The following is a 25,568-nucleotide window of genomic DNA, read 5'->3' on the forward strand; positions in this document are numbered from 1 at the left end:
CTAACCTTAACCATACATTTGATAATATAGAAAATCATTAGAACAAAAGGAATGTTCATAGTGCACAACATTAAGTAACATATATCTTAAAAAAAAGATCTGTACACACTGACCTTGTTATCTAATGACACAGATCACACACACAAATGAATAACAGACAGAGCAGGTCAACAGGTGCAGAATCTGCTTTATTATCAGTGAGATTGTTTTATCTACCCATTACAATGAGTTCAGAAGATAAAACCAGTATAGCCTTATTGTACTAATCTGATTACAGGTTCATATTAACTCATGCACATATGAAGATGATACAGATTCTAGGTTAACATGTGGGTCTTCAGAAACAATATATGTGCAATTAACCTTCTTGTCCCACTATACATTTGAGGTCAAAAGTTTGCTCCCACGTGGAAAATACATGTATGATATGGCAGTTCTGCATCAGTACAGTACTTTAATTAAAAAGCAACTCAAGCATTGGTTGAACTCATTAGCAGAATTGATATTCAGCTTATTTCTCTCTAGTCTCTGCTAGTATGCATATAAAAGTGTAATATTAGTGGATATTTGTTTAATAAAGAGACCAGTGTAAACAGTAAAAAAAAAACACAAATACGTTGCAGCACCTGATATCAGTACAGCACACACAACCATGTCATTACAATGTTAGTGTCATTGCAGTACTGAGAATTTGTCCACTGCCCAAATAATATCTGGTCTGCTTGGGTTCTATCTGCTTCATTTTCTATTGATAAATGAAAGATAAGACTTTTTGACCCAGAATGCTGATCTGTGTGACCTGTCCCAGTACAGGCAGTAGAGTGTTGAGTGCATAAGTCCTTTGCAAATGTCAGCTGACACGTCCCAGCATTTCCAGGAACAGTGGCAGACGTGAAATGAAGTTCCCCTACAAATGATTAAAGTTCAGTGTAAGAGGGTTAGAACTGCACTACCCCAGCAGAACTCTTTGCAGCCTGTCTGGAGGAACACTGCTCTCGTCCTCTGACTCAGCGTCACTCTGAGGGTTGGACGTATAGGGAGAGCTACATTTAGGAGAGCAGAGGTAGTGCATGAGAGGCAGCCGGAACTTCCCACAAAAGTCAACAAACTTGATATGGCGAACACATGAGTCGAAGTACACACCTATGTAGAAACAAACAAAAAAAGGGTACGATGTTATGATTTACAAGTGGACATGTCCTAAATTGCCAACATCTTTAAATACTATTGTTACAGGGAGGGTTGGGAGAGGCAATTAAAAAAATGTTGATGAATATGGGTAACTGGAGAAACATACTCCAGGGAGGGAAGAATGTTAAACACCATTTATGTAAAATTGCACACCATGCACCTTGAGGATGCTGTCATTTAAACAAATATGAAAACCAGGGCTAAAATAGGGTTTTTACCTGCACATTCAGGGTTGGGACACTTGCTGGCCGAGTCCAGGTAGTGGCACAGTGTGGCCGGTAGATCACTCAAAACATAGTGAAGGTTTCTGGACTTAATGGTCCTTCCTGCCAGCTCCAGCAGTGACGGAGGTTCATTAATCATATCCCTAACAAAACGCACCACCAGTGGGTTGCCACGCAGACTGAGCTCCTGCAGGTGAACGAGGCTGAGGAGCTCACGAGGCAGAAATGTCAGAAGGTTATTGTGGAGACTGAGAGACAGCAAGGAGTGCAGCCTAAAGAGACACAAAAATAATACTGACTTTAGATTACATTAGATAATACAGTGTATCACAAAAGTGAGTACACCCCTCACATTTCTGCAAATATTTCATTATATCTTTTCATGGGACAACACTATAGACATGAAACTTGGATATAACTTAGAGTAGTCAGTGTACAACTTGTATAGCAGTGTAGATTTACTGTCTTCTGAAAATAACTCAACACACAGCCATTAATGTCTAAATGGCTGGCAACATAAGTAAGTACACCCCACAGTGAACATGTCCAAATTGTGCCCAAAGTGTCAATATTTTGTGTGACCACCATTATTATCCAGCACTGCCTTAACCCTCCTGGGCATGGAATTCACCAGAGCTGCACAGGTTGCTACTGGAATCCTCTTCCACTCCTCCATGATGACATCACGGAGCTGGTGGATGTTAGACACCTTGAACTCCTCCACCTTCCACTTGAGGATGCGCCACAGGTGCTCAATTGGGTTTAGTCCATCACCTTTACCTTTAGCTTCCTCAGCAAGGCAGTTGTCATCTTGGAGGTTGTGTTTGGGGTTGTTATCCTGTTGGAAAACTGCCATGAGGCCCAGTTTTCGAAGGGAGGGGATCATGCTCTGTTTCAGAATGTCACAGTACATGTTGGAATTCATGTTTCCCTCAATGAACTGCAGCTCCCCAGTGCCAGCAACACTCATGCAGCCCAAGACCATGATGCTACCACCACCATGCTTGACTGTAGGCAAGATACAGTTGTCTTGGTACTTCTCACCAGGGCGCCGCCACACATGCTGGACACCATCTGAGCCAAACAAGTTTATCTTGGTCTCGTCAGACCACAGGGCATTCCAGTAATCCATGTTCTTGGACTGCTTGTCTTCAGCAAACTGTTTGCTGGCTTTCTTGTGCGTCAGCTTCCTTCTGGGATGACGACCATGCAGACCGAGTTGATGCAGTGTGCGGCGTATGGTCTGAGCACTGACAGGCTGACCTCCCACGTCTTCAACCTCTGCAGCAATGCTGGCAGCACTCATGTGTCTATTTTTTAAAGCCAACCTCTGGATATGTCGCCGAACACGTGGACTCAACTTCTTTGGTCGACCCTGGCGAAGCCTGTTCTGAGTGGAACCTGTCCTGGAAAACCGCTGTATGACCTTGGCCACCATGCTGTAGCTCAGTTTCAGGGTGTTAGCAATCTTCTTATAGCCCAGGCCATCTTTGTGGAGAGCAACAATTCTATTTCTCACATCCTCAGAGAGTTCTTTGCCATGAGGTGCCATGTTGAATATCCAGTGGCCAGTATGAGAGAATTGTACCCAAAACACCAAATTTAACAGCCCTGCTCCCCATTTACACCTGGGACCTTGACACATGACACCAGGGAGGGACAACGACACATTTGGGCACAATTTGGACATGTTCACTGTGGGGTGTACTCACTTATGTTGCCAGCTATTTAGACATTAATGGCTGTGTGTTGAGTTATTTTCAGAAGACAGTAAATCTACACTGCTATACAAGCTGTACACTGACTACTCTAAGTTATATCCAAGTTTCATGTCTATAGTGTTGTCCCATGAAAAGATATAATGAAATATTTGCAGAAATGTGAGGGGTGTACTCACTTTTGTGATACACTGTATGTAAAAACTAATGCAATACTGAATTACCAATCCAATGTCATTTTATTGTAATGTGGGCCCTGATGTGGATTTTTTTTTTTTTCAGATTATTTATCGGTAGAACATTGACGTTCTACTGCCATGTCCATGTATACTCTAGTAAACTGGGAGATTAATAATGACCAAGTGTTCCAAAAGACTCCAATAGGAACAAACTGTACTAATTGTCTGTTGCTGGTTGAATCACAGCTAGTCAGAAGAACCTGAACTAATTGTCATGTAATAAGGTATTACCTGTTGAGCTGAGGTGGTACACTCTGGATGCAGTTATCACATAGTACCAGGTATCTGAGACTGTGCAGGTTAGCCAGTTCAGAAGGAATAGATGAGATCATATTACCTCCCAGATACAACATCTCCAACCTGCACACAATTCAGCAATAATACATAAGAAAAAATGGTCACATGTACCAGTGGTGCTCTGCTGGATTCAAATCTTATTATTAGTAAGAGCATTTTAGTACACTGAATCATCTGCATATCACAGCAGAATTTAAGAGCTTAAACAAACCAGGTAACATTAGAAAAATCCTCCACAGTCTAGTTTTGCTGATACTGTTTTGGTGATACTGTGCCCATTGTATATGTTTTATATTTGCGGTTTCAAAAAAGGACCAATTACATAATATTGTGAACACGATACAGAGAAATAACAAAACTATATCTCTCAGTCTCTCACTGATAAATTAGAAGGCTTGTAGTTTGTTTGCTGCCGCATCGATCTTGGAATTGAGTTTTTCCCTTGCTGGATAAAGATCATTATTGATTCATTTCTCTCTGGCTTCACACCCCTCTAAAAATAACCCAAATTTGTCTAATCTGTGCCAATAGGCAGCTTTTCTGCCATTAAAACAGCTAAATGTTATTAAGTTGACCACCGGTAAGCCAAGTAAACTAAACACAGCTGGCTTAGTTTCAGTGTGACAAATATACATTAACATAGAGGATCAGCAGTTACATAAACAAGCAACGACGTCTATAAAAGGACATTTGGTTGGATATATGCTGCTCTAAAATGTGTGCACACCTCTTAGCATTAATGGTGCTTACACACATGTGCAAATCACCCATTGTACTGGTACCGAGACATGTCTAAACCATGACAGGTGGCTTTTAAACTTTGTATTGAAATGGTTCTTGTCCACAAGAAAAGGATGTCCATTATTTTCAAAAACATCTGGAATGGTTGGCTTGTCAGACCACAGCAGACATTTTCACTTTATAGTCCATCCCATGAGCTTGAGCTGAAAAATCAGCTGTTTTTTTTGTTTTTTGGAAATGAAATTGCATTGGTTCTGCATATATGTACAGTGTATCACAAAAGTGAGTACACCCCTCACATTTCTGCAAATATTTCATTATATCTTTTCATGGGACAACACTATAGACATGAAACTTGGATATAACTTAGAGTAGTCAGTGTACAGCTTGTATAGCAGTGTAGATTTACTGTCTTCTGAAAATAACTCAACACACAGCCATTAATGTCTAAATAGCTGGCAACATAAGTGAGTACACCCCACAGTGAACATGTCTAAATTGTGCCCAAATGTGTCGTTGTCCCTCCCTGGTGTCATGTGTCAAGGTCCCAGGTGTAAATGGGGAGCAGGGCTGTTAAATTTGGTGTTTTGGGTACAATTCTCTCATACTGGCCACTGGATATTCAACATGGCACCTCATGGCAAAGAACTCTCTGAGGATGGGAGAAATAGAATTGTTGCTCTCCACAAAGATGGCCTGGGCTATAAGAAAATTGCTAACACCCTGAAACTGAGCTACAGCATGGTGGCCAAGGTCATACAGCGGTTTTCCAGGACAGGTTCCACTCGGAACAGGCTTCGCCAGGGTCGACCAAAGAAGTTGAGTCCACGTGTTCGGCGTCATATCCAGAGGTTGGCTTTAAAAAATAGACACAAGTGCTGCCAACATTGCTGCAGAGGTTGAAGACGTGGGAGGTCAGCCTGTCAGTGCTCAGACCATACGCCGCACACTGCATCAACTCGGTCTGCATGGTCGTCATCCCAGAAGGAAGCTGACGCACAAGAAAGCCCGCAAACAGTTTGCTGAAGACAAGCAGTCCAAGAACATGGATTACTGGAATGCCCTGTGGTCTGACGAGACCAAGATAAACTTGTTTGGCTCAGATGGTGTCCAGCATGTGTGGCGGCGCCCTGGTGAGAAGTACCAAGACAACTGTATCTTGCCTACAGTCAAGCATGGTGGTGGTAGCATCATGGTCTTGGGCTGCATGAGTGTTGCTGGCACTGGGGAGCTGCAGTTCATTGAGGGAAACATGAATTCCAACATGTACTGTGACATTCTGAAACAGAGCATGATCCCCTCCCTTCGAAAACTGGGCCTCATGGCAGTTTTCCAACAGGATAACGACCCCAAACACAACCTCCAAGATGACAACTGCCTTGCTGAGGAAGCTGAAGGTAAAGGTGATGGACTAAACCCAATTGAGCACCTGTGGCGCATCCTCAAGTGGAAGGTGGAGGAGTTCAAGGTGTCTAACATCCACCAGCTCCGTGATGTCATCATGGAGGAGTGGAAGAGGATTCCAGTAGCAACCTGTGCAGCTCTGGTGAATTCCATGCCCAGGAGAGTTAAGGCAGTGCTGGATAATAATGGTGGTCACACAAAATATTGACACTTTGGGCACAATTTGGACATGTTCACTGTGGGGTGTACTCACTTATGTTGCCAGCCATTTAGACATTAATGGCTGTGTGTTGAGTTATTTTCAGAAGACAGTAAATCTACACTGCTATACAAGTTGTACACTGACTACTCTAACTTATATCCAAGTTTTATTTCTATAGTGTTGTCCCATGAAAAGATATAATAAAATATTTGCAGAAATGTGAGGGGTGTACTCACTTTTGTGATACACTGTATATATACTGTATAATATAATTTTATAGATAAGTGTTTTTCAGGGTACTCAAGCACACTGTACTTATAGTTTACAGCACATGTAATACATTAGTAAATATATAAAATATCAAATTTAAATATCACTAATTAAAAAAATAAAGAAAAAATACTTTTTAATGTATTAATACCTTAATAATCATTCAAATACTTAAAATAGAAAATTAATAAGCAGATTTAATTGTTTTTAAAATATAATAATTTTTAATATTTCGACATTTTTTACAGATGTTAAAAAACTACTAGTTTTACTAGATATTTTTGTGATATTAAAATTAATAAAAAATAATTAATGCAGGTAAATGTGTTGGAATTCTCGTCCGTGGTATCACTCATCCAATATACTGTGAGAAAGCAGGCTGAGAGAACAATAAAGTATTTAAAAATTATTTTTTAAAATGACCTGCCTGGTAAGGTTTCCAATTTCTGCTGGGATACTCTTTAATCTATTTCCACCCAGAGACAGAGACTGCAGATGGCGGAGATGTAGAAACTGTGCTGGTATTTCTGTAAAGCGGTTTCCACTGAAGTTCAGGCTCTCTATGGGCATGGATCCAAAACACTTAGGAAACGAGGTTTCATCCAGGTGGTTATTTTTGGCAACCAGAGTCTTGAGTTTAGTGAGTTGCAGAATTTCTTCAGGTACCTCTGTAAGTGCATTGTTGCTTATATCCAGTAACTCCAGGTTGGAGAGCAAACAGATAGATGTGGGAAAAATCGTCATGCCGTTGTAGGCCAGTTGAAGCTGCTCGATCTGTTTCCTCTTGGAGTCTGAGATTTGCTCCAGGTTCAGATCACCCAGCCGCAGATGGGACAGGTTCAGTATCGGGTTCTCCTCTGTCATTCTGGCCAGAAGCTCCATAGTGCAGCGACGTGGAATCAAACCAAAAGAAATGGAAGCTATTGTAGGTGGTGCGGTGGTGGAGTGAAGCAGCTACATTGTATTATTACAGCATGGCAGGTGGAATGTGCTCCCTTCTGTCAGCTGCTCAAGCTGCTGAGCTGTAAAACAGGAAAAGTCTGCAGGGCAGAGTGAAGCTCTTTTATAAGCAGTGAGTGATCTTTGGCCAGAGTAACAGTGTGAGCCAAGCGTGCACAAGGACACACAATACTACTGCAAGTGCATTAGATTAGAAGATTTCTCAATGTTAGCAATAGAGTTTAAAAAAATCATAATGCACACTACATATTCAAAAGTATGTGGACACCTGAAGATCTCTTCTACATGCATTTGAGCATGTTTTTCTTCTTATTTCTTTATTTATTAATTCAAGTTCATGTCAAACAGTCATGGACATTTTTTTGTATTGCAAAATCACCTCACTTGCATGTCTTTGGACTGTGGGAGGAAACCGGAGCTCCCGGCGGAAAGCCCATGCAGACACGGGGAGAACAGGCAAACTCCACACAAAGAGGACCCAGACCGCTCCACCTGGGACCTTCTTGCTGTGAGGTGACAGTGCTACCCACACCCTGTTTTTCTACTTGCATGGACAATAATTTGTAGTTGCCGCTATAAAAGCCTCTACTTTTCTTGAAAGGCTTTCCACTACATTTTGAAACAAGACTTTGGATTGCTTCCATTCTGTTACAAGTTTTAGTTAGTTTTAGTTTATTTTGGGCCAAAGTGTTGCAATGAAACTGGAAATTTGCAATATAGGCTTCCGAGAAGGTGGTAGAACAATATTTGTCTTATTCACTGTTTGATTGTTTTAAACCACCTGTGGTCAGAAACTGATCATGCAATCATACAGTAGTTAATGTGATGATCTGCCCAGTCAAATATAATATATGTTTATGTTCTGTGCTGGGAAATGGGAGTTAATTGCTGGCTTGTACTTATGGCTTACTTTTTTTTGCAAAAGAGTCTCCCTACATGTAAATGTTTGGAAAATGCCTTAACTTGTTGTATTATTCATGTTTCCAATCATTTTAAGCAGACTTTAGACACTGGAGTGTTTGGACAAAATGAAACATATCTTAGTTTCATTAGTTTCAGTGTGACAAATATACATTAACAGAGAGGATCAGCAGTTACATAAACAAGCAACAACGCTTAAGCTTTTCCCCCAAATTCACTTTGACAATGACAAGTTTTGGACTGTTTGGTCATATTACATTAATTTAGTGAGTTATCCTGAGCTAATAGTAAATTATTTTATATACATTTTCAAACTGTGCAAAAATAAACTGTCACCTGATATTCCATTACCCAACCAACCCCCCCATTCTACTAGACATAGCCAATCATATCTGTGTAGTCACCTGACCAGCTGATAAGTGGTAGGTGAGTGCAATAGACTGGGGTTTTTCAAACCACCTAAAGGTCACAAAATGAGTAGCAGAGAAAAATAATAATAATTAAATAAACTTGTACCCGAATGCCCCCTTATAGAGACTATATGTTACATTTTGTAAACCACAGTGGGACCAGATTGTACAGTAAGATGCATTGTTTGTGTTGTCTGGGTTGCAAAAAATAATGGACAAAATGTGGGTTGCTTGGAGAAAAGTTTGAAAAACCCTGCAGTAGACCTTTGCACCACCTGAGCACCATAATACAAATGTAGACCACTTTATCACGAATAACCCTTAATGGAAAGAAGTCCTGATGTAGTGTTGTTTTTAGAGATTCCAAAATTGCTAAATCTGTATAAAATTGGATTTCTCATAGTTTCAAATTGATTTAAAGTGCCACCATCACATTTGGAGTAGCTCTCTTCTGAATGAGAAATTGAATACTGTTCTTTATCATTGTAAGTTGGTTAGTGTCAATTTTGGTAAAAATACAGACAGAAACAAAATACAATCTATTTAAATATATATTTATTTAAATACAGTACATGAGATTATTGGCACCTTTATGCCAGGTATGTTGTAGCACCATGTGTGGCAGTTGGATGAGTGAACAGCAACTACACAGTTCATCAGTTCACCAGATTCCATAGAATGTTTTACATTGAGTTCATGAACAATGAAAACAATGGTGTGTATCTGTGTAGTGGTGTCAGTAAATGATAATGTTCTGGTCTAGAGATCAAGATGCTACATCTCTAAATTATATGCAGTTCAATGGCTACTATATAAAATATTTTCTCCTAATCATAAAAGAAAGCAGGAATATGATATTAGTCAAACATTTTTAAGTAACTAGTTTTTAGCTGACAAGCAAATTGAAAAACGCCTGCTATCTTACTAGACAGTAATAAGTGTTGAATTTAACTTGTTATATTTTCTCAGTTATTCTTTTCCTCCTTCTCTATTGTCAATTTTTAATAATCTACAATCAATTCCACTAATCTTTTGTGGCAGTGTTGTGGACTTACTTAAATTTGCAGTGGCAGTACTATTTATTTTGGGCCGAAGTGTTGCAATGAAACTGGAAATTTGCAATATAGGTTTCCGAGAAGGTGGTAGAACAATATTTGTCTTATTCACTGTTCAACTGTTTTAAAGCACCTGTGGCCAGAAACTGATCATGCAATCATGCAGTAGTTAATGTGATGATCTGCCCAGTCAAATATAATACTCTGGACATTTTGTTTATGTTCTGTGCTGGGAAATGGGAGTTAATTGCTGGCTTTTACTTATGGCTTACTTTTTTTGCAAAAGAGTCTCCCTACATGTAAAAGAGTCTGCTTACATGTAAATGTTTGGAAAGTGCCTTAACTTGTTGTATTATTCATGTTTCCAATCATTTTAAGCAGACTTTAGACACTGGAGTGTTTGGACAAAATGAAACATATCTAGCTTAAGCTTTTCCCCCAAATTCACTTTGACAATGAAAATTTTTGGTCATATTACAATAATTTTTAAGTGAGTGAGTTATCCTGAGCTAATAGTAAATTATTTTATATAAATTTTCAAACTGTGCAAAATAAACTGTCACCTGATATTCCACAGTATGTTGATCAGTGGTGCAACGGTTCTATCTGCTGTTGCTTTGCACACATTAACTGTTTCTATTAAGAATACTGATGTCGGTACGATGTGTTATTGTGTACGATGTCTTAATTCAAATGATTATATGATTCCTATATATGTGCTGAAGCGACTCTTGATTACATTTCAATCACTTTTTCATTTCAACTTGCTAAACCATACATTAAAAACTTGTGAAAATAGATCTGTATTCAATAGCCCCCCACATTAAAAACCCCAAGCATGAAAATGGCTTATACTGAATATAAGAATAATTAACACAGTAATAAAAAATGATACAAAAACACGTTTGTGAAGGACAGTACAACTTGAGCACTACAGTGGACGGAAGAGGAGTGGCTGTCACATGCATCCTGTATTATCTCAGGAGTTTCCTTCTCCTACGACAGTGTCCATCTTTACTCAGACCTCTTTGGTTCTCCCTTTCATCTTCTCGACAGTCTCCTAAAGAAAGAGATACATTTTACCAATAAAAATGCATATTCTTATTTTCATAATCATATTTCACGGGCAACTGCTCATCTCAAGGTCCGTGATGTGATTTTCACGGCCGTGAATTAGGTAGAGCCTTTCATACAAATATACGAATAAACAAATCTGATGTAGTTTTGTTGTAGTAACCTGATGTTTGTTGAGCTCAGCCACTCTGCGGCTCCACTCTTCCTCTGTCATTTCCTTCTCAGCTGCCTCCATTTCTTCAGCAGGCAACTTCTCTGAACCTACAAACAGACACATACTGGTCACAAATTCAGAAAAACAGATAGACAGATAGACAACACTAATAACTGATAATTACATTTAAAAAAAACAAAATAAACTAACCATCACAGGTGATGGCCGTGCAGACCCAGTTCCCACAGGCACAGACACAGCGGTTACACTCCACCTGAGTCTCAGCACCGTCCTCATAAGTCTCATCCTCCAGAGCACACTCTGAATATAAAAGAAATACAGTAAATAAAGTAAAACAAATATATCATTGCTTTTAATCAGTAATGAACATTCTGATTGATTTCTAGAGTAGTTCTAGTAAACCCAGATTTGCATTTAAGGCATTTAGCAGACGTCTTTATCCAAAACAACTTACAATACACCTCGATCAAGGGCCAACAGTGGCAGCTTGGTGGTAATGGGGCTTGAACCAGCAACCTTCCAATTATCAGTCCATTAACCTAATCTCTGAGCTAGCCCTGCCAGGTTTGTAGATTTAACTAAGTGTTAAATCTTAGTAATGTTTACAAACATCTGCATTTACTAAATACTTTATAAACACACTATTAATATCTGTGTAGCCTTTCTCCCACCTTGTAAACATATACAGAGGGTGGACTGGCTATTGTAAATTCCCCTTAGGTGTGGGTAACTAAGTAATTGGGTGTAATGCCTTGCAATGGACTGGCACCCTCTTTATTCCTGCTTTGTATTTGGTGTTTTATCACCACTATGTACTATGTATCCACATTGTATGTATGAGATGTATGAGAACCCACTTTATTCTATAATGATCTACGTTGACTAGCAAATGTTTGGCAAACCAACAAAGCCATTGTTCAAACTACCACTGCTTTATACCCTGCATAAAGAACAAACTACTAGTTTCCACTGTGGCTGATCTATAATTTTGTACATGGCTGTATGGACAAAGAGGGATAAAACACTGAACGCATGATTTACTTTTTCAGAACACAACCAATCTTTGCTTACTTTTCTCTGGAGGGTTGAAGCCAGGCTTGAGGCAGTTGAGAAACTCATCGAAACTTAATTTCCAATCAGCATTCTCATCTGACAGCTCAATCAGGGCGTCCACGCACAGACTCCTAATATGAAAACAAGCTCATTATTTTATTCTGAAGGTTTTATTGTTACGTAATATTTTGGCTCTAAATGAAGACTTTAACCATTTATACTGATGTGATCCATTTCATCAAAATGTAACATGGTGTATGTAAAGCTCTGTGTGGGAAAAACTAGAATCAGTCACTGTGTCTGTGGGGTTTATAAACTCTTATCTGTAATATATTGTATTAATGATAAGATTACTGGAGCTTATAAAATTCAAGTACTAGTAATCTGGTCAGTACCTCACTAGCATTATATTTACACTGTAGTATTTTAAATAAGATAATTACCTTCCATTTCTATCTTTAATCATTTTTGGCACTTTTGATGAAGATAGGTACTACAGGGATAATTAACATGATGGTAACATAACAGCACTGAGTCATCCTCCTTTACCCTAAATCCTAATTATTGCTGGACTACTGGGAATTGATATTTTTATGTGTTAGTTAATAAACGAATAAAAAAACAAGGCAGGTGTTTCCATGGCATTGTTAAACATCTTTTTAAAATAAAGCAGCCAGCAGATGCAGACGGATGTACACATGTATTAATGCTGAAGGAATATTATCTGTATTGCTGCAAAATGTTTGTCATGTATTACAGATTTGGCATGTATGAAGGGAAAAACCAAAAGTAGCAACATATTTTAGCAGTAACTCAATTAGGCAAACAGGGGCAAAAATGCCAGCAGTGACTGGGTCAGTAACCCTCAGGTCGTGTATCAAGAGTCTCACCGACCAAACAAACCTTTTTTTTTTTTTTTTTGTCAATGACACCAATACTGCTATGGTTTGTAAAAAATATAGTGGCAATACAAAATATCTGGATCAGTCCAATGATTACTGAGCATATTTAAAATTTTTCCTTCAACTTATAGTCCATTGACGAAAATGACCAAATCACGACTACCCATCTAACGTTTTAATCCTAGAAATAAACGTATCATCTATAACTTTAGCCTACATGAATACAAGTGTAAATTTGTAAATTTAGCCAGTTATTTGCTAAGGGAGCAGGTTTGACATATAGCAAAAACACTGTATAGATTTAAATTCAAATACAAACACATTCACATACAGTGTTTAGCACAGACAACACCAGAGGTATTCTATTAAGAAACTACAGTGTTGGGTGTAGTACCAACTTATCGTCTCATGGACTTTCATTAGAGTATTTTGTTCATGAATCTCACACAGCCACACAAAAATAAGGAAATTACATGAGGAAAACTGGATCTCAATCATTTGAATCTCACTGGCAAGAATTCGCAAGCTATTTGCTTGCTGTCAGTTATATGAAACTGTAAGATGAGCTCAGCTGTGTACAACCAATACTTTATAAAACAGAATTGATATATTTTTTATGATGCCAAGTCCTTAGAGTTTGTGTAGATACAGTATGTGTTTGTCTGTGCGTGCAGTTAAAAAAATGTTACCTAAGCAGGCGGTTGTTCTCTTCATTAGCGTATGAGGTGATGTTAATGGCAGTTTCGTTGTGTTGAATAAACTTGAGGAACTCAGTGGAGTCCAGCTGAGCATCTCCATTATCATAGTTCTGTGAAGAGAACATAACACAGCTATAACTTTTATTTATATTGGAAATGAACAACTGCTGGAATACCTGCTTTAATTCATTTGTACAATAATCAATTTAATTGAATTAAGGTGGTAATAATTGTCCTGGAGTTCTAATGTATATATGGCATTTTTTATTCATTCCATTGTCACCACCCTTTTGACAGTACAGTGGATCCTTGACTTACGAATTTAATTGGTTCCAAAGGGCTGTACTTAAAGTCAAAATGTTCGTTAGTTAAACCTATTTTTCCCATAAGAAATAATGTAAACAGAATTCATCCATGCCAGACCTCCCAAACCACCCCCTTACCTACCTTTCTGATGTCTTAAAAGGTCTTTTTTGTTATAAATACAACTATATTTCCCTTAATCTTAAATTGTAGAATAGACATTACTGTAATAAACAATAATAAACAATACACAGTAGTACTGTACTGTACTGTACCGTTCGTAACTCAAGGGTCTACTGTAATACTAAAATAAAATAATACATCCAAATAACTTAACCAAATTTTTTTTTCAGATTACAAATAGAATGTAAATTACATATGCACTTAAAAATGACAAAAAAACATTGTCTGTGTTGTGATTGTGTTTTCTGTGTTCAAAGAAACCTGTCTGGTGTTATTATATGCAAAATTTCCCAATAATGTTAAGCATATAGTTACACAGTTAATTAAGTCATATAAGTCAATAAATAAATTTTAAATTCATTTAAATTTTATAAACTGCTTTACCACCTTCCCCAACCACTTAACCCATGCAACCTGAGCACCTAGTCATACCATTTATCATGTTGTCATGAACACATTCAAAAGACTTCAATTATATGATAAACGAAACATTTTCAGCATTCAGCTACTTAAGATTTATAAATATGGTATATTTAAGGCCTGACACAGTCAGTCAAAGTTCTTGACTGATCGACTTCATTTGGGACATGACCAATCATATAACGTTTTTGCCGAAACTATTTTAATGTAAATCTGCTACCACTTATTTTTTTTGCATACTGTTATTAACAGTCAAAGGCAAGATATGATGATATAAAGATCTGAAAATAAAGACCAAGATTAGACTGGTCACTGAGTGCATATGTGTAAGCAGAGTGTACAAAGTTTTTACATAAACATTACTTTCAAAAATTAAGAAGAAAGACAAAAGTGACAGTTTTATGTAAACAAAACAAATCTTCCTGTTGTTTAAACAGCATCTAGACCAGTATACAAGTCTGTTCTGTACACACACACACACACATGAATACACACACTCACAGTCACTGTGCAGTATTTGCTGAACTTCAAAAACATGCAAGACCTTACTGAGACGACCTCACAAAACATACAAACTTGTGGAAAATTGAATCTTTCCAGCCTTGATTTGCCCAAGAGTTGTTACTTACCTTCAATTTGTAGTTGAGTCTTATTTTGGAAGCTTTTAATTCTTGAGTTAAGTTTAAATGACTCAAACTGCTACTGCTGTCATTTGGGTAACATTATTCATTCATTTATTGTCTGTTTTACTACCGCTTTATTCTGGTCAGGGTTGCGGTGGGACTAATTCATTTGGCGAAAGGCAGGAAACACCCTGGGCAGGCCGCCAGTCCATCACAGGGCAAGCACACACACATACACCTAGGACAATTTTAAGTAGGTTCAATTGGCCTGACTGCGAGTCTTCTGACTTGTGGGAGGAAACTGGAGCACCAGGAAGAAAGCCACATGGACACAGGGAGAACATGCAAACTCCACACAGAAAGGTTAAAAATGAAACGTATAGGACTACTTACTGACAGTGTACCTTAGTTTATTAATGCACTGACTGAACCTTAACCTACACCTGAATTTATTAGCAAAGCAAATTAAAACAATTTGTTCTAAAATTATTTTTACTTATGTGGTCAAACAAGTCAGTACAAAGATCAGTAAAACAGCACATACACACCTGAAAGTATTTCAGCAGTATGTCGCTGAAGTTGGAGCCTTTGGTGAACCAGCCGTCTGAAACCACTTCAGTCTGCAGCCAATTGATCACACGGTTCCTCAACTCGTTACGGTCCGCCAAGTAACACACAACTAGCCAACAATAAAAAATGACAGACAATCAGCAACAGAACATTAAACCATAGAACAGTGGAACATACTTTAAAACAACCCTTTTAAAACTGATCGTAGCTCTTTCAGAATAGCCTTTGAATCTGACATAGTGTTATACTTGTAGAAGAGACCTTTCACATTGCTGTAAAGTAGGGATGCAAATTTTGAAAGATTTTAGAAAGGGGTAAATATTTTTATGATACTGTAAACTGAGAGAAACATCTGTATATGTGTACTTACTTGGGCTGGCAGCAGCCTTGCCTGACTTTTTCTCTGAAACAGAAGAAAAAAATAAGCCAGCGTGTTTAGACTTAGCAGTAAGAAAAGAAGTAAACTAGAAACCAGCCTGCTCCCAGATTATCTAACTTTGGCTGGTCTTTAAAAAGTAGCAGATTGTATAAAACGCTAATGTTAGTCTTTTTATTAACAAAAAAATTAAACAAATTTAGTCACTTCATGGGATTGAACTGAATAAATTGTTAATGCTGAGTTTGAAAATAAAGCAGCCTACCAGGGTAGGCTAGTAACATTTAGTTATAATTTAACACATTACGATTCAAAAAGTTTTTAAGTTGTAAGAGTGTACACTCATCAAGCCATTTAGATGCATTTAGCTGGTACATAAACTCACTAAATTACTGACCATAGCCAATATGTATGTCTGCCTATATCTATTTCCTTTGCCCTGTGATTCACAGGCAACCTGTGATCAGTTCAAGATACAGTTGTGGTAAAACAGACAATAAATAAATGAATGTAAACAAAGAGCAAATTGTCTCTGGATCACATACCTTCACAGTGTCCATCATAGGCCACGTGCACCTTAAGTCCAGTCAGACAGGCATCACGGTGAAGCTCACAGTGGTTGCGGTATGTCTTCCCATTACTGCCACACACTGAGCGCTTATGGGGTTTACATTGCTGAGAGAGTCCAAGACATACACTGTTACAATATATATTTTACTTACAATTACAATATATTTCATTTACAAACCTTTTTTTTTTTTTTACCTTTTATTTAACTGACAAAGAACAAAGAAAAGATTTCTACTCTTTTTTCCTGACCAACTTAATAATATTTTGTAAATATAAACAAATTTAGAATTTGATGTGCCACCATATGGTAAAGATAAGTATTATAAGTATAATACATAATTAAATATTATATTCTTAAAATATTTTGTGCTTAATTAGCTTATAAATGTAACCCAACAACCACATGAGTCATAATTATTGGCACCGCTAGACATTTTATGTAAATATGCGCCAAATTCAGTGTACTTACACTTTATGTACTTTTCTATTAAAGTACTTAAAAATATTTCCTTTTACCTCAATACACAGACAGGTGGGTTCTCCTTTTTCGGTCACTGCACACTCTCGCCCTGCTCCACAAAATACATTTGCACACACCTTACTCTTGCTCTTTAGCTCCTACACAATAAAACACACACAGATTAAAATTATGGTCAGATGTATACAAAATATTGACTATTCTCTTTTTGTCTCTCATCAAAAAAAAGACAATAAATGCTGACAAAAGAAGAATGTGCAATAATTCTTTTTACAAATAGAAATAGTGTTATTATAAATTAAAAGTTATGTAACAGTGTGTACTGCAGCAAATAACATCATGTAAAACATTTTACAATGTAGATCCTTTATTAAAATTTTTGAAAATCAAATTTTATGTAATTAAATTTATTACACCTGTAAAGTTAATTAAAAAGTAACTTTGGTCAAAGACATTGTATGATTGTAATATCCATACACTTAAAAAAATATTTTGTGCCACCTAGTGTCGATAAAATTTATTACTAATAAAAAGCAAAAGCAAATACAGCCGTCAACAACAGCAACAAAAATCCCACTAGCATTAATGGTTTACTTTTCAAAAGTTTCCATTTCCACCACGTTCTTTGTTTTGATTCTGCAGTTAAGTAAAATTAGTTGAACCTCAAATGGGTTTTTACTTTCCATTCTGAGCACTAAATAGTGAACAACAGTGAATACATGTATGTACTATTAGGGATGCAAGTTCTTGCATCTGATAACCAACTGTTATTAGTTACCATTAACCTAACTAACAGCAGACATGGCAGCAATTAACATATACATTGCATAAATGTTAATGTAGCATGTTCATTATTCATAATTTAAATAGCAAACAAAAAAATACCATGTAACCTATAAGAAATTATTTTAGATTTGATCTGTCAGCAACATTTTTAAACAATAGTGTCAGTTACACCGGAGGTCTGTTTTTGTCTATTTCTATCTCAGTTCATAAATATGTCTAATGTCTATAACTAAAAATATAGATACAAATTAAACGCCCATCAGCCAGCTTGCTAAATCTGAATTCAGTTTATTTGTTGGAATTTTTAAAAATGTGTCACGCTGTACTAAATATGTGATAAATAAATACAATATTAGTGTTTAAGCTGTACGAAAATAAGTTTGCATGTAACACATCTGCTTCATGTTTTGTGATGGATGCCAAAATGTTGACCAGTCGAAGAAAAAAAAATTTTTCAGATCCTGTGTTAGTTCAGACTAGGAAACAGATTCGTCAATCCATTAGAGAATTAAAATAATTTAAACTGAGGTAAATTTAAAAAATATTCCCTTATATTGTTCAAGACACCAGGTGGAAGTGTGGTCTTACTGTGAACAGCTGGTATACAGCTGGTCCTTTGTAACACACACAAAAAGTAGCTATAAGTCTTTTTTCTTGTAGCTTGTTACACACTAACATGAAGAAACACGCATACACACTCACACAGAGAGAGAGAGAGAGAGAGAGCGAGAGAGAGAGAGAAGTGTGCTGTGTGACTCAGACATCTCTTTAACTTAGCTCCAGATGGACTCCAGAACTGTTAACCTCTGACCCTTAAATAAATAAGACGGTGTCCGTCTGGAGCCTAAAGCTTTTCGTAATAATAGGCCAGCACATGCCCTCACACTCACACAAAAGATAGCCACATATTTGCAGAGCAGATGGCACGCATACCCCCACCTTCTAGGTATATTGCTCTTAAGCTTTGAGACACTTTGAAAAGCTCTGAATTGCTGTACGACTCACATCACTTGTGATCATCAGTTTGTAATCACAGGGGAGTGCACAGTACAAAATCAATCACAGAGAAGGGTCCTACACCACACAATTCATCAACAACACTGATAAAAAACACCTAGTGACAAAAGTCTCACCAACTGACATGTTATGGATACATTTTGAATATTGAAAACTCAGTGTGTTAAACAACTATGTGCATCCACTGAAGTCAGTTCTTGTCCCTGCTTCACTCCCAACACAGTGTGTTTCAGGGACAAAACTGCCCACATACTGTGGAACTGTATATCTCACCCCCAGTCCCTTACCACCTATGCAGCTTCCTGAGAATAAAAGGTGTCAAGTTAAAAAGTTAAATCCTGTAAAAGTGCCACAACTGCGTCATACTGGATCACAATTGCTCTGTTTCTGTTTCAGACAAAAGCACAAACTGACATGTCAAATGAGCAATTTGCTCTGGACCTGCAGGCAGATTGAAAGACTATGATTTATGTATTTCGTCATTAGGATTTTACCGTCATGTTTTACACACTTTGGTTACATTCATGACAGGACAGGTAGTTACAGGTTACACATGATTCATAAGTTCAAGTTCATGTCGAACAGCGTAACGGCGACACTTGCATGTCTTTGTACTGTGGGAGGAAACCGGAGTGCCCAGAGGAAACCCACACAGACACAGGGAGAACATGCAAAGTCCACACAGCAAGGACCTGGAATGCTTCACCAGGAATCAAACCCAGGACCTTCTTGCTATGAGGCCAATGTGCCACCCAAGAGACTATAAAAGTAAAGAAAGATCAAGTATTAAGAGACCAGTAGAGGAGAGAATGACGTCTGTCATAGAATTAGTTCTAACAAGCCTCTATATCTGCCCTAATTAAACTGATGCTCTTCCCAGCAGATGTGCTGTCAGCCTTGATCTTCTACTCTCCTTTATATGTCTACTTCTCTTTGTTAGGTAAATGCCAAAAGTAGCAATTCAAGCAAACCATGTAATTCCTCAAGGACTTTAAAAAGCAAAGTTCAGTAGCTGAAAATACAGTGTTATATAAAAGAAGTTACAAATGAAAACCTGTGCCCAAACCTGTAGCCCTTTATGGACAAGAGTCATTTAAAAGCAAATGTTTCATCAATTTGTTTGTCTTCATCGTCCGCTTTATCATGATTAGGCTCACGGTTGCTCCAGAACTTTCCTGGAAACACTGGTTGTAAGTCATGAATACAGATAATCAGTGAAACAATCCAATACAGAACATAATTTAGACACATTTATCCAACACGACTTACAATTGTGACCAAATACAATGCAAGCAACCAAGGGTTTTTTTCTGTTTGCATGTGTTTTACACATCCAAGCCCTTAAAACAGGGTAAGAGTGTGCTGTATTCAATGTTTGCTGTTGATTCTTTTACAATAAGGATTAACATCTGACTACCACAGTACAGCATTAAAGTTGTTTTGAGAATACACATTTGGGGTTCTTTTAGTGAAATGTATTGATTTTCTAGCATTGAGGGGGGTGTCAAACAAACAAACACACACACACTGTGAGCCTTGACCTGAAATAAAAGAGCAGATGCTGCATTCCTTACATTCCAAGTCAAATCTGTTTAGCATAAAGGGTTAAAAAAGGCTTAATGGCGAGATGGCAATCACACAAGCACAGATGCACACACACAACCACACATATACATTATTATAATATAAAAATGCAAATACTGCAAATAATTCAAGCAGTGACACACCACAGATCAATCAGATATCAACTGGCGACTATGCAGTTGTTTTTTGCTTACAGATAATTGATGTGCATGTTGCCACTAATTTAGCACAAGATTTATTAAACTAAAAACAGATGCTGTCTTCAAAACAAGGATTTTCCATGGAGGTGATAATGAAACCAAAACCATTTATGTGGAGTGTGGTTTTATGGTATTAAATGATGTGCTAGTCTTCACAATAAGAACTATAATACTTTATAATGATACATACAGTGTATCACAAAAGTGAGTACACCCCTCACATTTCTGCAAATATTTTATTATATCTTTTCATGGGACAACACTATAGACATGAAACTTGGATATAACTTAGAGTAGTCAGTGTACAGCTTGTATAGCAGTGTAGATGTACTGTCTTCTGAAAATAACTCAACACACAGCCATTAATGTCTAAATAGCTGGCAACATAAGTGAGTACACCCCACAGTGAACATGTCCAAATTGTGCCCAAATGTGTCGTTGTCCCTCCCTGGTGTCATGTGTCAAGGTCCCAGGTGTAAATGGGGAGCAGGGCTGTTAAATTTGGTGTTTTGGGTACAATTCTCTCATACTGGCCACTGGATATTCAACATGGCACCTCATGGCAAAGAACTCTCTGAGGATGTGAGAAATAGAATTGTTGCTCTCCACAAAGATGGCCTGGGCTATAAGAAGATTGCTAACACCCTGAAACTGAGCTACAGCATGGTGGCCAAGGTCATACAGCGGTTTTCCAGGACAGGTTCCACTCGGAACAGGCTTCGCCAGGGTCGACCAAAGAAGTTGAGTCCACGTGTTCAGCGTCATATCCAGAGGTTGGCTTTAAAAAATAGACACATGAGTGCTGCCAGCATTGCTGCAGAGGTTGAAGACGTGGGAGGTCAGCCTGTCAGTGCTCAGACCATACACTGCACACTGCATCAACTCGGTCTGCATGGTCGTCATCTCAGAAGGAAGCTGACGCACAAGAAAGCCAGCAAACAGTTTGCTGAAGACAAGCAGTCCAAGAACATGGATTACTGGAATGCCCTGTGGTCTGACGAGACCAAGATAAACTTGTTTGGCTCAGATGGTGTCCAGCATGTGTGGCGGCGCCCTGGTGAGAAGTACCAAGACAACTGTATCTTGCCTACAGTCAAGCATGGTGGTGGTAGCATCATGGTCTTGGGCTGCATGAGTGTTGCTGGCACTGGGGAGCTGCAGTTCATTGAGGGAAACATGAATTCCAACATGTACTGTGACATTCTGAAACAGAGCATGATCCCCTCCCTTCGAAAACTGGGCCTCATGGCAGTTTTCCAACAGGATAACGACCCCAAACACAACCTCCAAGATGACAACTGCCTTGCTGAGGAAGCTGAAGGTAAAGGTGATGGACTAAACCCAATTGAGCACCTGTGGCGCATCCTCAAGTGGAAGGTGGAGGAGTTCAAGGTGTCTAACATCCACCAGCTCCGTGATGTCATCATGGAGGAGTGGAAGAGGATTCCAGTAGCAACCTGTGCAGCTCTGGTGAATTCCATGCCCAGGAGGGTTAAGGCAGTGCTGGATAATAATGGTGGTCACACAAAATATTGACACTTTGGGCACAATTTGGACATGTTCACTGTGGGGTGTACTCACTTATGTTGCCAGCCATTTAGACATTAATGGCTGTGTGTTGAGTTATTTTCAGAAGACAGTAAATCTACACTGCTGTACAAGTTGTACACTGACTACTCTAAGTTATATCCAAGTTTTATTTCTATAGTGTTGTCCCATGAAAAGATATAATAAAATATTTGCAGAAATGTGAGGGGTGTACTCACTTTTGTGATACACTGTATACAGACACCTTGGTAAAAAAGAGGCTTAGGTTTTACATCATGGCTCAGCAAAAGTAGCCGCGACTGTTGTTTCAATTCACAAAACTAATGTGTGTGGCTTTACTAATGTGTCAGCAATCAGCTGGTGCAGATGGTAGATTGTGGATGGGCTTCTTACTCCACCTTCACACAAACAATAGGGTCAGTTCACGCTCTGACCTAGGGTGTGACCAGATTGTACTAGGACAGCTGCCTTAGCCTAAAGTGAAAGCTACTTGCATGCAGGCACAGGCCAGTGTTTAAAGGATGGCAGTCTTGTTTGCTAATATTTGTGACTGTAACTGACTAATGAGCTGACTAGTCTAATTGCTGAACATAATCCTGAATACCACTACTGGTCTGAGTAATTTGTGTTTACCTGATCTTTTTAAAACTTATCCTTTAGCACATGAATAATCAGATTAAGTGCCACAATCACATTATCAGTGTGTATGTAAACCTACTCAGTGTGCATAAGTATACAAGCATTAGTGGTCTGATCTCTGATTAAAAAAAAAGAGTTAAGCCAGGTATGTGTGTTTAACAAGCTTCTGACGTTAACATGAAAAGACAAGCACATCTGCAACACTTCTGTCAAAGTTTCTCAACACCTAAATGCTGACAAATACCAGCTGACTCACTTAACAGCAGCTGTTCAAGTGCCACGGGGTTTAAAACTGACCCCCACAGACATACACAAACACCTGGAAGACATCATTAGAGGGCACAGCAAGGACAAACTGTGTTTGGAAAAGCCCCAATGTGTTATCATGTCTGTGTGCCACCCAAGTGTAAAGTAACAATGGCTTCTATTGCCACCATAACGTTACATCACTGCCAACACAAACAGCAGATGGACGCTTCCTGTTTAAAGCTTTCCATGCTTTTGTTTGGCTTTTAAACTTAATTTACAGTCAGGCCATTGACATCAAGCTGACCAGCTCACGGGCCACACAACAGGTTCATTACCTAAGTAAACATATAAAAGTTACAATGAAATAGTATCTCAGCAGGAAGCAGTATTTACTCACAAGTCAAATGTAAGCAAAATGCCTTAAAACTGGTTGTTTGTTTCAATCAGAAATAACGTTTCTAGCTTAAAAGTGGCTTGTACAGCAGCCTCTATGAAATGTTAAATGCCTTACCAGATAAAAAAGGTTACATTACAACATACACCATGTTCGAAAGCAGTTGTCACAAAAACAATGCATTTGGGGTTTAGGATAATCTATTGTAAGTGCTTTGTAAGTTTTTGGATGCAAAATAAGACTTTACTTTCAAAAACCTCTCCGGGCTCAAGCTCATCTGAGCTGGACTGATGGAAAACGCTCATCTGAGATGGACTGATGGAAAAGGAAACCTATGTCCACCTTTGAAACTGTTTTTAAAAATAATGGATATTGTTTTGGGCCACAGACAAAAAGGACCATCTGTACATCCACTGACCAAATGTTATTTGGGGATGGACCATTCACAGAAATGCAATAACACTAACATGGGAATGGGTGGTGTTACAGTTCAAGTGTATCAATCAGGTGCAGCAGTGTTGTTGGGATTTTTAATCACCTCAACGTCAAGTCTGGGAGAAAAATAGTGCTCCAACCCAAAATATAAAACCAACACATCCTGTGATTAGACACTATCCACGGACAGAAAAAGACCAGAGGGAGATTAACACATATTGTGCATGAAAAATAGCTCTTGTTGTTAAGTGTACACTTATAATTTGTGTTCCTGATAAAAAGACCAGTAAGCTTAAACAGTATCTAAAAATCCCAACACTGCTGTACCAAGTATAATTATACCTGAACAGAAAACACACTACCATGTAATTACCATATCAGTGCCATTGCAGTGCAGAGAACGGTCCACCAAACATCATTTGGTCCTATGAGGATCTTTTTCGATTTATAAATAGGTTTAACAAATAGGGTGACAAAATGTACATAGCAACAAATGAGCTACAGTTAATAATGGTATAACCACAAAGTACATTTGTATGGTAGGTGTAGCTTAAGATAATCAATTACTCTACTACTACTACCAGATAGGTGGATTTAATAAAGTCTAAATATACATAAAACAAACTAAATTATTGAAAGGTGGAGGACTATTAGCCTGAAGTACAACACCCTGACTGAAGCCCATCTGTTGATATCATGAAAAAATGCTAACAAGAAAAAAAAAGTGTGCGGAATACCGTGACTAACGTCTCAGGCAGTCTTGACACAAAAAGCAAACTAAGTAATAAATAAAAACTTGAATTTCTATCTTTTGCTCGCTATATTTGCACACACACTGGTTTTTTGTTTTTTTCGAAAACTGTAAAAGGAAAAAAACCCAAAATGAACTCACCTTGGCATGACAAACCGCCAAAACAAGCAAAACCAACAGCGTTTCTCGCAACATCTGAAAAAACAAAAAGTCATTAAATGAATTCTTGTTCATACTAAGCATTAATAATGTGTTTTTTGGTAAAATGTGAACCTACTTTAGATGGTTAAATCCCGCTTTTCGCTGCAGTTCGCTCCCAGTGAAGACTAAGCTCCAGACTGAGGTTGAAGCCTTTCGTAGCTCCGATTAATGATGTGTCGTCGGACAAAGAGTCGGTTCTTTGTTCGGCTCTTTTAGTTCAACTTTTGGAGCCGACTCAAAAACTTTGTTTCAAAGGCTTTGTTAAATTTAAGTATTTTAATTGTAATATTTTACATCAAGAATGGAATACAGACGGTAATCTGCTGTCAGTTTACATGTATATCTGAAGTGACGACTGTATGATTACAAAATAATTTTCAAACGAATCAATACATTGAAATATGTAGGAGTCGGTTTGAAGATTCATGCAGACGTACACATGTAGAAGTCCATAACGTGATGGGCATGTACTGTAGAATCAAAAAGCACTACAGTATATTCTGAACTAGAGAAAACTGAACAGTAGGGAATCACTTATCTGTTTATATAAACACAACATTTATTTTCATTTTTACCACCACTTCAGGACAGTGGTGGCCTGGTAGGTAGAACTATGGACTATCAATCAAAAAGTGGCAAATGTTTAAATCCTGGTTCTGCCATGCAGCCCCTGTTGGGCCCTTGAGCAAAGCCCTTACCCCTTGGCT

At 38.1% G+C, this 25,568-nt stretch overlaps 2 protein-coding genes across 2 annotated transcripts; both read right to left on the bottom strand.

Moving 5' to 3' along the window:
• Positions 1-169: 169 nt before the first annotated feature.
• Positions 170-7,282, bottom strand: lrrc58a (leucine rich repeat containing 58a). Its single transcript, XM_063010478.1, has 4 exons — positions 6,714-7,282; positions 3,604-3,732; positions 1,410-1,687; positions 170-1,143 (listed from the first exon to the last, which is right to left on the bottom strand). Exons 1-4 carry the CDS (start codon positions 7,166-7,168, stop codon positions 950-952), a joined length of 1,056 nt encoding a protein of 351 aa, XP_062866548.1. The 5' UTR covers positions 7,169-7,282; the 3' UTR covers positions 170-949.
• Positions 7,283-9,110: 1,828 nt separating this feature from the next.
• fstl1a (follistatin-like 1a) lies at positions 9,111-25,005 on the bottom strand. Its single transcript, XM_063009754.1, has 11 exons — positions 24,938-25,005; positions 24,802-24,855; positions 17,096-17,197; positions 16,555-16,684; positions 16,004-16,036; positions 15,612-15,742; positions 13,526-13,644; positions 11,953-12,065; positions 11,071-11,181; positions 10,870-10,967; positions 9,111-10,692 (listed from the first exon to the last, which is right to left on the bottom strand). Exons 2-11 carry the CDS (start codon positions 24,853-24,855, stop codon positions 10,651-10,653), a joined length of 933 nt encoding a protein of 310 aa, XP_062865824.1. The 5' UTR covers positions 24,938-25,005; the 3' UTR covers positions 9,111-10,650.
• Between the last annotated feature and the right edge of the window lie 563 nt (positions 25,006-25,568).

This window comes from Trichomycterus rosablanca, chromosome 15 (assembly GCF_030014385.1).
Source record: "Trichomycterus rosablanca isolate fTriRos1 chromosome 15, fTriRos1.hap1, whole genome shotgun sequence".
Lineage (NCBI taxonomy): Eukaryota > Metazoa > Chordata > Actinopteri > Siluriformes > Trichomycteridae > Trichomycterus > Trichomycterus rosablanca.